Here is a 15104-nt window from a genome sequence, read left to right as displayed (position 1 = left end):
TACGCAAAAACCTTTCGGAGTGCTTGCAACAGTTTTATAATAGAGCTATGTAGAGGATTATTAATTTGAGTAAAGCACACAGAAGGCACATCTTTGATAAACATTGAAGCGGAAATCAGAATGAAGCTGTCTGGAACCTGAGGAACAGGAGAATGCAAATCTCAGCATTTCCTGAGTGTCTTTGCCATTGAAAGCATGAGATTGCCCCTCGAGATCGCACCGCATTGGCAAAGGAAGAATCAGCTGAGCAGAGAATTTAGTTTTCTTCGCAGAGCAACATTCTGGTCTCACCCTGGTGGGAAAGAGTTGCAACCACTGCAACACAAAAAAGATTTTCCTTCTGGTTTCATTTCCCTCAACGGTCTAACTTCCACCTCCATTGGGTCATGACTGAGCTCTGCCAGCTGCTTGCATGCGCTGTCCTGTTGGCTGCAGCTTGGCTAGCGTCAGTATTCCTCCCATAATCAGCATGACAGTCCCTATCCCCATTCATTTCCAAGCAGGCCACAAGGGGAGAACCTCATAGGAGTAACTGACTTTCTTTAAAGAGAAGACCTTTATGGGAAAATGATGAAAAATGAATGGAAGACAATGATTCTGCTTGACATTAAATGAGCTTTTTGGTTTGCAGTGAGATTTCGCCAAGAGCTTCCGTTTTCTGGATGACGTTGATATTCAAATGATTCAGGCAATGTTTCTTTTCTTCGATCAGATCCTGGAGATTTATCCACCTATTTATTCTCTAAGATCTCATGGACTTCCTCAAGTGTGAACTGTTTTAAAAACTTCAATATTTACTTCCCTGAATTCTCTAGACTCCATTTCTTTCTCCACAGTAAAAACTGACATGGAATATTAATTTAGTATCTCTTCCATCTCCTGGGGTTCAACACAAAGATGACCTCTGTGATCTTTAAACGGACTATCCTCCCTCTAGTTACCCTCTTAATCTTAATGTATTTGTAGAACCAGTTTGGATTATTCTTAATCTTATAGAACATAGAACAGTACAGCACAGAACAGGCCTTTCAGCCCACGATGTTGTGCCGACTGATCTGCCAATGATATTCGATATTCCTCTTTGCCTTCCTGATTTCTTTCTAAGGAATGCCCCCACACTTTTTATATTGATTTGTGATGAATAGCCAATGAGGCTCATTAAGTGTTTAGTTTTTGTCTCTTTAACAGCCATATGTTTCACCCAGTCTGCTTTCAGGTATTTATAAAATATTATAATATGGTTTTATTGTGTTTTTACAGTTGGTGAATAACATCGATCCCAGAGAATTGGCTCAGGTGCTGAGCAGTCCTGAATTCATTAATGACAACAAAATACTGATCAATATCTTAGTCCACATCCAACCCAGCAAGAACCTGGCTGCACTTATTGATCAATTCATCATTGAAGCACAAAATGTGAGCTATAAATGTTACCTGTGCTTTTTAGAACACTGTTAGAAATGCATATTAGCTGTAATGGTCTCTCAAAATGACAGCAGAGCAGTTTCCCAATGTTCTGCAGTGCCATTTATCTGAAGTCTGGCTGCTTCATTTACAGGCGGATAAACAAGCAAATGGATCTGTTGCTTGCAGATTAAAATAAGTAGATGGTTCAGCGGGTGTAAAGAATTGTTATTTTCACCATTTCGGATCCACAACCGGCTGATAATAACCAGCTGCAAGGTTCAATCTTTCATCCATGTATTGCCCTTCGCTCTTGAAACTGGTCACAGCATTGGGCCTCCTCAATGTTTTATGTCATAATTTAAGTGGTAACTAAATCACAGGAACACAGAATTATTACAGTGTAAAAGGAGGCCATTTGGCCCATTATGCCTGTGCTGCTTCTATTAACTAGTGCCAATGTCCTGCCTTACCACCCATCTCACGACATGCCATTTCTATCCAAATAATCATCCAATGCCACCCTCAAATGTTTTTTTTGAATTGCCGCTATTACATTTTCGGCAGTGAGTTCCATACTCTCACTACTCAAATCTCCTCTCAGTTTTCTCTCCAAGGATAGTCCCAAAATCTTCAGCCTATTCTGAAAGCTGAAGTTTCTCAACCTGGGGACCATTCTTGTAATTTGTTTCTGCACTCTCTCCAGTGCGTTCACATCTTTCCTGTAATGTGCCAACCACAGCTGTACGCAGTACTCCAGTTGGCATCTAACAAGTGCCTTGTACCAGTTCAACATCACCTCCAAACTCTTGTACTTTGTATGGGGCTAGTTATCTGTAGCACTCATAGTAAGACTGCATTCTGATACGGACTCCCCCGCAGTGGATTTGGAGTAGATAGGTACAACTTAAATTGGAGGGTCAGAATCACAGAATGATAACGTCAGACCCTTCGCAAACGTGTTTGTAGCAATTGCTCAGGTCTAGTTTCCTGTTTGGAAAACGTGATCTGGCCTCATAGCTCTAGTTGACAGAAAAATGTCATGATGCAAGCTGAAGGAATTTGTTACCTAAAGGTTTGCATGTTTAATTTTAGCACGATTGTTTCCTTTTTCAGAGCGATGTTTTAATGATTGTCATTAAGGGGTTGGAGCTTGAGTTTTCCAGAATCCTGTCTGGAGTTGATGATCTAAATGTGAAGGAATGGATTAACAATGTATTGATTCCATCTCTGCCTGAGATCACTAGCATCGTTTTCGGATCCAATAACAGCCTCGAAATTCCATGCTTAGCTTTGGAAAAGATGTAAGCATTTTTTTACTATTCTATCTTGCTGACCCCATTCAAATGTAAATAGTCTGAAGTCACTTGACCACTGTCCAGTCATTATAACTACTTGTCGAATTGAAGTACCCGCGGGACTGTTGTGATCCACAAACACAATATTCACAGCATTTTTAGGATTGAACACAATGAACGAGTATGTTCCTGAACTTTACCTAATGCCCAATATGCAACGCAATTAAGTTTTTAATCATCAGTCAGTCCCTCAGTTGATTGTTCCTACTAACCAGCTGAATTGACGTGGTTTTAAAAGAAAGTCTTGTTTTAATTTAAGAAAGGCTGAAAGAAACAAGTACTGTAATGAGTATCTTATGGCTCAAAGTCACGCGCACAACCCCTGAACATTCAGATTACCTAACACCAGCAGGTTAAACTTTCATGTTCTCAGCTAGTGAGATGTGAGTTGTTGCGTGGTGTTGACACAGTATTGATGGGGGGCGAGGGGGGCGAAGGTTTTCACATCCAACAGGAATGTATGATGAGTTTGTACACCCCTATTATGGGAGTTACTAATTATGAAAAAGTTTTTTTCTGGTTTGACACATAATATATAACATGCAATTTTCTGAAAGGTGGTTGAATGTGTGCATTTTCTTAGATTTGCTCTTTGATAGTGAATACCACTAGCCACGCTGCATTTATTGTTATCCTTTATGAAATAAGTGAAAAATCATATAAGCAAGTCACACACAAACAGGAAGGCACTTCTCAGAATACCTCTGACAATAATTTTAGTTCCTAAATACTTGGGGACATTGTTAATTCTCGTGATTTGTGTATCTGATGCATCTGTTTGTTTTCCACAGTAACATGGCATTGAGTTTTTTCAAACAGCAGCTGAGCGAGTATGATCAAGAAATTATTTACGATAACTTGTTAAATTATGCCAAAGGTAATTATATGAACAAAACCTTCTCCTTAATCACTTCATGACAGGTATCTGATCTTCCAACTGATGTGTTTTTGCCCCTGTACCATCTTTGTTTTCCTGTCCTACAATGTGGCAAATCCATTTCTGGCTGGCTCTGCTGCCCCACAGCACCAGGGACCCAGGTTCAATTCCAGCCTTGGGTGACAGTGTGTGTGGAGTTTACACATTCTCCCCACGTTTGTGTGGGTTTCCTCTGAGTGCTCCGGTTTCCTTCCACGGTTCAGAGGTGTGCAGGTTAGGTGGATTGTCTCTTTTAAATTGTCTGATTACTCATAGTTAATGTGAGATTATGGGGATTGGGTGATTGGGGTACACTAGGACTGGGTGGGATACTCTTTGGAGGGTCAGTACTGACTCAATGGGCTGAATGGCCTTTGCACTGGAGGGATTCTGTGATTTCTGTTTGTTTTTCAAAATGCCTTATGACTTAAGACACCTCTAACATGTTCCAAAACTACTTCTGAAAATTACAGGTCTGTACTCATTCTCTCATGTTTAGCTCCACTGTGCCTCAGAAGGACATAAATAGTTCATACTTTTTTGTCTATTATTAGTTTTTTTTCCACCAATCACAGAAGATGGGAATATCTGGCAACTCTAACATCCCCGAGTACTATGAGCAATTTAGCATGGCCAATCCATCTAACCTGCACATCTTTGGACGGTGAGAGGAAACCAGAGCATCTGGAAGAAACCCATGCAGACATGGGGAGAATGTGCAAACTCCACTCAGACAGTTGCCCGAGGGTGGAATTGAACCCTATGTACTGTGAGGCTGCAGTGCTAACCACTGAGCCACTGTGCTGCCCCCACCTCCTCCAATCTAAAACAAGAAGCAAACAAAACTGAATTAAAATCCCTGAGGCATGGTGATAGGATTTGAACTCACACGATTGGTGCAAAGATCCAGGCCTCTGATTCAGTCATCTCGTAACGTAACTGCTTTGCTATTGTACTGGGTATCTAGGGAGTTCAGTGCCTAAATGGCAAAAGTGAAAGCCATCCCTGTTGCACGATTTCAGGTTTTCCATGTGTTTATTTATGTGTGTTTAATGTCAGGTAAAATGGAAATCTGTGATCTATTTTCAACTCTGCTGGTCAGGCTGGGTTTGGTCAGTCTCAATATTTCAGGTCTGGTGACCCTTCCTCAGAACTGATGGTAGCTGGGAAAACATCGGTTTGTGTGCAGAAAATAGGGAGAGGGATGGGGTAGGGAGTAAATGACAGAACCCGAAGAGAGAGAAGAGCAGTTGGATAGACAAACGAGTCCTACATCTGGCTGGGAGGGTGAAGAGCTGTTAATGGGCACTGTTAGTGACTAACAATAGGTAGTGTGCAATGGCAGGCTATGTGATAACATGGCCTTGTGCATAGGGTAAAGGGCTGCACGTGGGAGAGTTTGTCATCGAGCTCTAAACTGAGTCTGGAGGTCTGCAGGGTACCCAAATGGAAAATGAGGGGTTATTCTTCCAGATTGTGTTGAGCTTCGCTGGAACACTGCAACAAACCAGAGACAGAGATGTTGGCCAAGCAACAGGGTGGTGTGTTAAAGTGACAACAGGTAGTTCAGGGGCTATTTTGTGAGCAGAACTTAGATGTTCTGCGAAGCAGTCACTCAGTCTACGCTTTGATTCACCGATGTAGAGAAGACTCTAATGTAGCGGCTGCTGAGAGATACCAATGCTTAAGCCTGGTATTTTCCATTGATGTGCTGGACACCCTTTCCTAATGAGATGTTTAGTTATTCATCAGTTTTCTTGACAGGATTGCAGAAATGCAGACAGTATGAGAATCTTAAAACTAAAAGATTGTTTTTATATAAGGTCATACCATCTATCTCCAACTTTTGAGATTTACCAACAAAATATTTATCTGTTACACATTTTCCAAAAAAAAATTGCAATTAATGTTGATTTTCTGAATCAAATGCAAGCTGCCCAATATGAAGGGGACCAGTCATCTTTACCTAACCTGGTCTGCTTGTGTCTACAGTCCTACACTATATGCTGTATTTTGGATTCTAATCCTGAGGTAGACTGTTTCTGCATCAAGAACCTATGGTTGGCCATGATAGAATAACATCCAGTTCTGGGAGTCCCATCCCAATTAAGAACATTGATAGGAGCAGGGTCTGGGAAGGTCCAGTAGAAGGGCCAACAGCAATGTCACTTGGCATCGCTCATCAGGCGATGTGAATGCTGCACATGCAAGCAAGAAGCAGCAGTGGGACCTTACTGCCCCAGCAGGAGTCAATGCATAGCCACAGCTTGTGTAGCACCCCCACAAGTTAGCTGAGCCTCTGGCCATCACATCACAGCGTGCTGGGACAAATGTATGGTGTGACTGCGACGCTTGAATACTAGTATTTTCTGTTTTCTTCCCAGCGTTCCCTCTTCATTGTTATCAAAATGGCAGTTTTGTCCGTTACTTGAGGAACTATTTCCAAGCATTCTCCGATTTTGTAACTCTGAAGGATGCATTTTCATTTATTCCTATTGACGGTTTAAATGAGGTAAGAATAAAATTATTTTTCTTAAGAATTTAGGTGAATCTGGGTGTCTGTCTTTTTGCCCCCAGTCCTTACAATGAGTAGGACGTAGCCGCCTATGGCTACTGGCCCTGAATCTGCCTTTGGAAGGAAGGCAAACCATGTTGGCTTTTGGTGTGACCCCCATGAGTAATTATGTATTGACTTTTTTCTCCTTTCCCCTGCCTCCCTATTACCCCACCCCCCGTTAAACCTGTTGCACCCTGTGTGACCTTTGCTCCTTTGTCAAATATGCATCTGGCCAGCATTAATGTAACATCTTCATGGGCTCTTTTGTTATTCACTGCTTTCAAAACACCACTCTGCTAGGCAACATATTCACAATACATTCTTTTGTTTTTTTATTGCTCTGGAACCACTCCGTATTGCCTGCCCGAAAAAAAGATGTTTGCGAAAGTATATGTTTTCTAGAATTGGTGCCAACCCTTGATATATCAGTGGTCCTACTTGTCTTTTTAATAATCCTCATATTGTTCAGGGTAGAAATAGGAAAAGAAATTTATTGTCACCAGTACTTTTACATGAAGAATACAGTGAGACATTTTATGAGTCACCACTGCACCCACATGAATGACAGGAGTCATGCATCATAATTTAAAAAAAACTAAGACAAAGTTCATCACAGTTCAGTTAGCGGCTCTTGTTCTCAGGGAAAGTTGATTTAGGAACAATGGAATATGCTGAAGACGCATCCAGGGTGAGACTGCCACTTCCATGAGGAGGCTGCCACTTCCGGCCCACAGTTCTGCCTTGCTGGAACAGTGGGCCTGAAGCCTCAGTCAACAGAAGCCTGCCATGTTGGGCCAAGACTGCCTGCTGGGCCACTAGAATACCCAGATGCCAAAGACGAAAAAGACCGCCACACCGGGACAAGACCGCAAACTGCACTGAGGCTGCTGCTTCTACTTCTTCAGGCACCCAAGCCTGGAGCCATGGACCCAGACCTTTGGCCTGGACTGCAAGTCTAGGCTGCGCTGTCAGCCCAGGACCTGTTCCTCACTTGCCACGAGACCCTGGGCTGGGGTGGAGCCGATCCTCATATTGCTGCCATTCCTGGTGCCACTGGAGGCCTCCCTCTTCACTTCTCACTCTCCAGACATAAAAGAAAAGTAAATGAAGAGAAAAGAAAACAAAAAAAGAAAGAGCTAAAGAAAAAAAAGAGAAAGGAAGCCAATGGGAGCAGGCAAGCCCCGGGCTCAGACTACCTATCCCACTGCCATCTTCGATATCAGAATGATAGAATGATATCGTGGACCTCAGACACGATTATCCAAAGGAACAATGGAATGCCAGCTGCTGGGGAAGAGAAAGAGGTATGTGGGGTCAAAGACCTGAAGCATTAACTCAGTCTCTTTCCCAGAAGAAGTTGACAGACCCGAAGTAAATTAACTCTTATTGGTTATACATCAGTTTTTCTGTAACAGCAGTGTTTTGCTGTTGCATGTTATGTAAATGAGAGAGAGAGAGAGATATCTGGAGAGAGAGATCAGGAAAACAGAGAAATAAATATTAAGGTCGTTGCCGTCTGCACCAGCCTGTTGGAGAAATGTGACCTCCTGCATTGCTGCTTTGGTGAGGACCATGAAGATGATACTTGATCACTTTGACGGCCCCTGTATATTGGAATCGTTCTCTGCATTTTATTAAGAGAAGCACAGCTAATGGGGGTTTCTGTTGCTGCTCTTCATCCTCCCAGCTCCAAACAGACAAAACAACAATAAAACTGACTAAAGCATCCAGGACATCATAAAGCAACTTGTGAACAAGTTGCGATTGGTAGGCTCATTCGTGGTAAACCAGACAGCAAAATGCCTGGTGATCCAGTGATTTGCAGTTCTGAGTTCACCTCTGTTATTAATCCTCTAATCTCACCAATATTGCTAGCCAGTACAAAACTGTGTATAGCATTGGAATTTGACATTGAAGTGTAATATGTTGTGTTTGATCTCATGTTCAAGGCCCACTTTGCCTGATGTGCAGTGCATGGAATGGATTTTTCTTGATCTATGTCCAAAAGTTGGTGACCTGGCATGATGCAGTGAGCTACTCAACATGATTCTGACTTCTATAATGTACTGCTCTTGCAGAGAGGCTGAGTGAAATTGTGTCCCATGAACATTTGGTCTACTTTTGCCTTTGAAAAATTCATATTTTGCATGTGAAATCTTGTTAAACAAGTAACGGTATTTGTCCCAGAAGTGACTCAACTTTCATCTGTTGAACACTTAAGGTGAAAATGTCCTCATTATGTTTTACAGGTGTTGGATAACATTAATGCCAGTGAATTGGCTGATTTACTGACTAAGCCTGGATTCATTGATGACTTTGAGACCTTGACCAATATCTTAATCCACATCCACTCCATCCAGGATCTGAAGTTACTAATAGAAGAGTTCATCACCAAAATGCCAAATGTAAGCTGGAGGTGTAATTTTTAATGTTGAAATCGCAGATCAATTGTAACATATTAATATTATATAATTATAAAATTATTTCCATTCTACCGGATCTGAGCATATTGGGCATATAGTGCTTGGGAGGCCTAAGTGCCTTATTAAAGGGATGGCAAAGGCATTCATCTGTTGCCTGTAGACAAACAAGTGAAAGTTTTTGCAGGAGACTCAAGAATTGTGGAATCTTGTTATTCTTGACCCACTTCAGATACACAGTCCCCGCAGCTGGTTGAAATTTGGGGCAGCCCAAGAAGACCTGACTTCAAGTGTCATTTTTCCAACTGTTTACTGTCTTGTCAAAACTGACTTTGCACCTACTTATCCATGTGGTTTTCTAAGCTGTTTTCTCCACTGCGCAGTGAAGTCACACCCTGTTAAGGGGACTCAGCAATGGTGAGTGGGGCAAAATGGTTAAAATTGACTCTCAGAACCAGGATAATGTAGCTTCAACCCTTCTAATACCTAAACTGGCCTGTAACAAATACTTAGTCTGAGTTTCCTATTGTGGAAAACCAATCTTCACTTATTAATCTAATGAGGAGAAAGAATGCATGTGGCACTTTGAGGGAGTCATGGCAGAATTGTAACATTTGCTGTACAATAAAACTGTCTTTTCCTTTTTCACAGACTGAGACCTTAATTGCTATCTTAGATGGTGTACAGTCTGAAATTAAAAAAAGCCTCTCTGGACTCAGTGAAATAGATGTGAAGGAATGGATCAATGAAACACTACTTCCATCTTTGCCATCGATCGTCGAAATAGTTTTGAATTTCAAGTTTTCTGTGAACATCCCATGTGCCCTTAACAGAAAAATGTAAGTTATTTTTAAGTTGAAATGAAATCTTTATAATTTAATGCAATTTGTTGTTCGGGTCAAAGTTTCACACGATCAGCATACACTACAAGAATACCCTTGTTGCATTCCTGTATCGGAATCAGACCCTACATATTTGTGATAGTATTCACAAAACTTATGTCATATCTCTACTAAGCTTTTTCACGTTTTCACATATGCATGGTAGGAAGTTACTCATATTCAAGTCTGACGATTGAAGTACATTGTTGGTTTCAACACTATTAGCATTTTCATGTTTACTACTCAACGATGCTGTTTATCTATTGTATATTGTATTTTATCTATTGAAGCAAAAATATTTCCATTTATTTCTTAATGACATTATGCATATCAAAATTGAATGTCTCATCATCATCATCATCATCGTCATCAATGAATGAGTCAATCTCTCAAATAGCCTGTCAACGTTGAATGTAACAGCTGCATCAAAAATGATCAGTTGACCCTGTACCTTTGGAAGCTAAAGTCAGCCAGGGTCAGAAGGTGAGGAGTGAATCGGGGCAAATAGATGAATCTTGTACCAGAATCGTGTTTTCTCATCAAGGTCAATGTATGATAAATAGACAGGAGTGATAATGAATACTGGCAGATTAAATGACGGTGACGTAGGAGGTACCTTTAAAGGGGAGAACAATGTGTGGAGTTGCAGATTGTGTTCGTCTGAGGATTGCTAAGCAGTAGAACACTGCAGAAGTCAAGGGTACAGGGTTTGCACTGTGTGACAGTCACCTCTCTTGTTCCTGTAGGGTTTTAAATAAAGTCTTAATTCATATGTTGCCAAATTTTCAACAGCCTTTCAGAATGTGCCCTGTAGAATTCAATAACATGTTCTTTTCAACACCATTACTCCAGTGCAGGTACAAGGGATACAGTTTTAGTATGGGGGTTGGTTTAGTTCAGTGGCTGGATGATTAGGCTATGCAACAGTGTGGGTTTAATTCCCACACCAGCTGAGGTTTCCATTAAGGACTCTCCTAAACCTCTCTCCCCTTACCTGGGTGTGGTGGCCGTCAGGTTAAACCATCACCAATCATTTCTGTCTGATGATAGAGTAGCTCTGTGGTCTGCTGAGACTACAGTTTTAATAAGTGACTCCAAAACGCTGGATGATATTGACAAGACAGTAACACATTGAGTGATTCTGCACCATGTTAGAAGTGTTCGCTGGATTTTCACAATTCTAATGAGGAGATATTAGTTAGGAAAGGAAATTTCAGTGTGAGAGAATATCTAATATTTAGTTTTGTAATGAATCAGTGTGTGCACAATTTTTATTTGTTATTAGGAAATGACTAGCATTGTATAAGCTATCTGTCCACAGTTGTCCTGGGAAAGAGCTAGGAATCTTCTCCTTGAACATCTAATGGTATGGTTTAGAGAATTCAGACTTGTTTACAGTGGATTTGTGTGTGGCTGAGGCATTCTTCATACTAATTTTTGAACAGACCTTCACCTGAAATTTCATTATATGCTGGTTTGATTAGTTCACAAATTAAGAGTTAATTGGTCAACAGGTATCTAAAGAATTAAATTACTCACCAACTTGACAACATGTTTCTTAGAAATATAACTGAGAACAATTTCAATTTCCAGTTTTGCTTGTTAACTTACACTTACATTGTGTATTTCTGTTTATATTCTACAGTGTCTCAGTGTTGAGCTATGTCAAAGATCTGCTGAGTAAGAGCGATCAAGAATTCATATATAGAAAATTATTGGAAAATGCTAGAGGTAATAAAACACATTAATAATGATAACTGTTCTTGCTCAGTGGTTTGTGCCACTTGTAGTTTAATGGCTTTTCAAAACATGATACATAACTCTTTCAAGGATTTTTTCTTTAATGTCCCATTAGCACAGCAATAACAAAACCTGAGTTCATATATGTTTTGTTCCCTCCAAAATATATTTAAGCTAAGACACCTCCAACATATCAAAGTGGTTGCTGCATTATGGTAAGTTGCGACTCCACAAAGCACCTATATGGTCAGATTTTCATTCCAGTTGAGTGGATGTCAACTGGAGTCTGACTCACCACCTTTTAAATACAGTCTAGAGGCAGCCACAGAGGCCTCTGGGTCAGGAGTTTGGTTATGTAAAATGCCGGCCTCAGTAATACGGGATCTCATCCCATTTGTAATCAAAGCTACACAGCAAATAGGTCTCTCATTCTCATCACCCAACATCCTGGTAACCAAACGACTCTCCATGTCTAATCCCTGTCAACAAATGGCACTTCAAGCATCCTCCCCACTACTCCCTCACGGCCTCTCATGCCCTCCATGCCAACTCTGCTTCCCTCTACAACATCCTATAACCAATCTCTTCTTTGATCTCTTTGTAGTTTTTATGAGATCTTGGTTTCAAGTATGTCAACCCACGGCCCCATCCATCACCTTTTGTCCTTCCACCCTTCATTCAATATCCACCTCAGGAGACGAAGAACAAATTCTCTGTGTCAGTTGCAGATTTAATTTTAAAACCTCATTCATTAAAAAGAATGTAATTTTTTTCAACTGCAAAATCCCTTATAAAAGCAAACATTTAATTCAAGTGTTTACTTCCTTATTAAAAATAAGATTTTGTATTCATATCCTTGTTGCAAAGAATTTGTAACAACTTGGAGCTGTTAATCAAACTATGAGCTATCAGTCACCACACTGTGATAATGATAGCTTGTGGAATCAATCATTTAACACACTTCCCATGAAATACACAAAAGACAGTGAAATAACAAGCAGTGATTTTTCCCCTCAAATTGCAGAGTCTTTTCAACTAACGAGCAATGTAAACACCTCAAAATTTTGACAGTTTCCCTGAACCTATCTAATTTTCACGCATGTTCACGTCAACTGTCAAGTCTGTCATGGGATACCCTTCCATCTCACAAAGAAATATCTAGATTTCTTCTAAAGTTATGTCTAAAGACTCATCCAAAAGGACACTCTGCCTTTTCAAATAATGTTGATAGCTTTCGACCATTTTTATCAAAGGTTTAGATCTCGCAACATATTTGGGTCAGACCACTAACAGAAATTGGATCCGCCTGAAGGCGGTTGCAGTTTGTATCTCCCTCTATGAACCCCAGACATGTGAGCTACAATGCTCTTCCTCTTCCAACCCCCTCTGCCCCTTCCTCTCTTGAGTGCTGGGTTCAGGAACAGGACTTGGGCTCTCACTCCATTTTGGTTAAGCTAGATGTCCATTCCAATCCTACAAGTGATAGTGGGAACTGCCAATGCTGGAGTCTGAGATAACAAAGGTGTGGAGCTGGATGAACATTGCAGGCCAGGCAGCATCAGAGGAGCAGGAAGGGCCCACACCTGAAACATCAGCTTTCCTGCTCCTCTGGGGCTGCCTGGCCTGCTGCGTCCATCAAGCTCCACACCTTTGTTATCCAATTCCTACAAGTAATGTCTGTATGATTGACTTCTAATGCATTCAAAGCAACTGGGGATGAGCAATGTGTAGCTACTGACCTTTTCACACACGTGAAACATTAGTAATAACTAATGCAGCATAAAATATTACCGGAGCATTCAGCCTCATTTGAGGCCTTGCAATAGAATGAAGTAATCTTTTGCCTGATATTTTTGGTGAGCTGAACTTTGGTGCGAATGGCTGTTAGAAATTTAACAACCGTTTATTAAATAGTTCCATGCATTTCGTCCTGTTGCACAACTTGAACTTTCTTCACCCAGGGAGCATTGGAATTCACGGCCACAGAAAGCAGACCTGGCTAACACGTTGTGTGATCTCAAGTGGAAGTTGGCTTGGGGCTAAAGGGATCAATGAGAGGGGGGCAAGTGGTAACAGGCTATTGAGTTGGTGATCAGCCATGATCGTAGTGAATAATGAAGCAGGCGCAAAGGGCTGAATGGCCCACTTCTGCTCCTGTTTTTTTTTATTTTTCTATGTGCCTGATTTTTATGACTAATTAACTCAATTTTTTTAGACAGAATTATTAAAAATGTACTGAATATTTACTGCTTTTTATCCCCAGTGTCCACTGACATGTGTTTTGGAAACACAAGTTTTGTTCTCTACCTGAAGAACTATTTCCAAGGTTTTTCCAACTTCCTCACTCTAAGCGATGCGTATTCACTGGTTCCTCTGAGCCGTGTAAATGAGGTAAAAAGAAATGTAATTGTTTTCTGAACTGAGATGGGGATGGGTGTGCATTTAAAGAACAGCGTTATTTGTTTAACCAGCCTGCAGCTAGAACTAAGAGTAGAATCTAAGGCCACAGAAGTGAGTGTTCAGGCTCCGAACACGCTCTCACTGCCTGGACAATCTTCCTGACCCATTAGGAAACCAGACAGGACTGATGTCCAGTTAGAACATTGATGAAAATAGATGAGGCTGCAGGCTTAAGCCTGACGTCATGAAAGGACTGCAGCCTGACTCTCCGAGCTGGTTGCTGCCATCAGTTGAAGGGAGGAGCAGAGTGACGAGCATTCTTTGGCAGCTTCTGAGGAGGTATTCAATGGAACAAAGAATTGGCCGCAAGACCACTCCAATGGAAGTGGAATTCCTCCACAGGATGTCTGGAGACTACAAGAGTAGCGCGCTGGAGGTTGTAAGAACTGCCGATGCTGGAGTCAGAGACGACAGTGTGGAGCTGGAGGAACGCAGCAGGCCAGGCAGCGTCAGAGGAGCAGGAAAATTGACATTGCCAATGGCTACAGCTCCTGTGGGAATTGAATAGCCTCATGGATTTCCCAGACCTGCCAGTCGCCAGATGCTGCCTTTGAGAGAAACTCATTTACCACCAGGAAAAGTGTAGTGATGTGTCCAATCAAGCCACAGTAGACACTTAGTTCTTCAGATTGGCCGCATGTCACTGCTAGACTGGTGCTTATCCAGCACTGGGTGACCTGTGGGGCCAGTAATCTTAACGTATTTCTCTGAAATTCTTCACTGAATCTGTCACCTCTCCAAAAATTGGAGCAATCCATCCACTGAATCTGGTAATGTTATAGTAAATCTATTCCACTTCTAATCCTGGAGTATTCTCGCCTAAATTGTATGTGCACAGGATCAAAAAATGAGTGGCATTGCATTTTCCTTCCATTAAGTAATGTGCCTATTATTCTAAATAAAAACTGAAAGAACTGAGGATGCTGTAAATCAGGAACAGTTCTGAGGAAGTGTCACCGGACCCGACATGTTAACTCTAATTTTTTTTCTCTGCAGATGCTGCCAGACCTGCTGAGCTTTTCCAGGAACTTCTGTTTTTGTGCCTGGCCTTTTGATCTACTAAGGTCAATGGAATTGAATATTAGCAGGGTGTAAACAGATGACGAATGCATTGCCATGTCTCCAGTGTTCTCATCTATGTTTCTTACCAATTTCTTCAAATTTGCTTGTAACTCCTGGAAGCTAAAGATAAACTAATTTTAGCTACTATGGTTGTGATGTGCCTTCACAGACTCTGAATGATGTGCAATAGAGCTTTATATTGTAAAATTTAAATAATATCTGAATTTGATTTATAGAAGGTAAATCAAATTTTTACAGGTATCACAGTGTTTAAACAGTCCCGCATAGATTTCACAGTAATACCTA

The 15104-nt window shown here is 41.1% G+C and overlaps 1 protein-coding gene across 1 annotated transcript in view; it reads left to right on the top strand.

Annotated features, from left to right (window-relative positions):
* The window catches only part of LOC125462409 (uncharacterized), a 320685-nt gene that overhangs the window by 98034 nt on the left and 207547 nt on the right, over window positions 1-15104 (top strand). Inside the window, exons 47-54 of the mRNA XM_059654215.1 lie at window positions 1261-1416; window positions 2521-2708; window positions 3554-3639; window positions 6063-6190; window positions 8485-8640; window positions 9307-9494; window positions 11182-11267; window positions 13540-13667. Coding sequence (XP_059510198.1) covers window positions 1261-1416; window positions 2521-2708; window positions 3554-3639; window positions 6063-6190; window positions 8485-8640; window positions 9307-9494; window positions 11182-11267; window positions 13540-13667 — 1116 coding nt within the window. The remainder of the gene's footprint in view (window positions 1-1260; window positions 1417-2520; window positions 2709-3553; window positions 3640-6062; window positions 6191-8484; window positions 8641-9306; window positions 9495-11181; window positions 11268-13539; window positions 13668-15104) is intronic.

This window comes from Stegostoma tigrinum, chromosome 23 (genome assembly GCF_030684315.1).
Source record: "Stegostoma tigrinum isolate sSteTig4 chromosome 23, sSteTig4.hap1, whole genome shotgun sequence".
Lineage (NCBI taxonomy): Eukaryota > Metazoa > Chordata > Chondrichthyes > Orectolobiformes > Stegostomatidae > Stegostoma > Stegostoma tigrinum.
The sequence above is the reverse complement of the archived record's forward strand: the minus strand, read 5'-3'. Positions and strand labels throughout refer to the sequence as shown.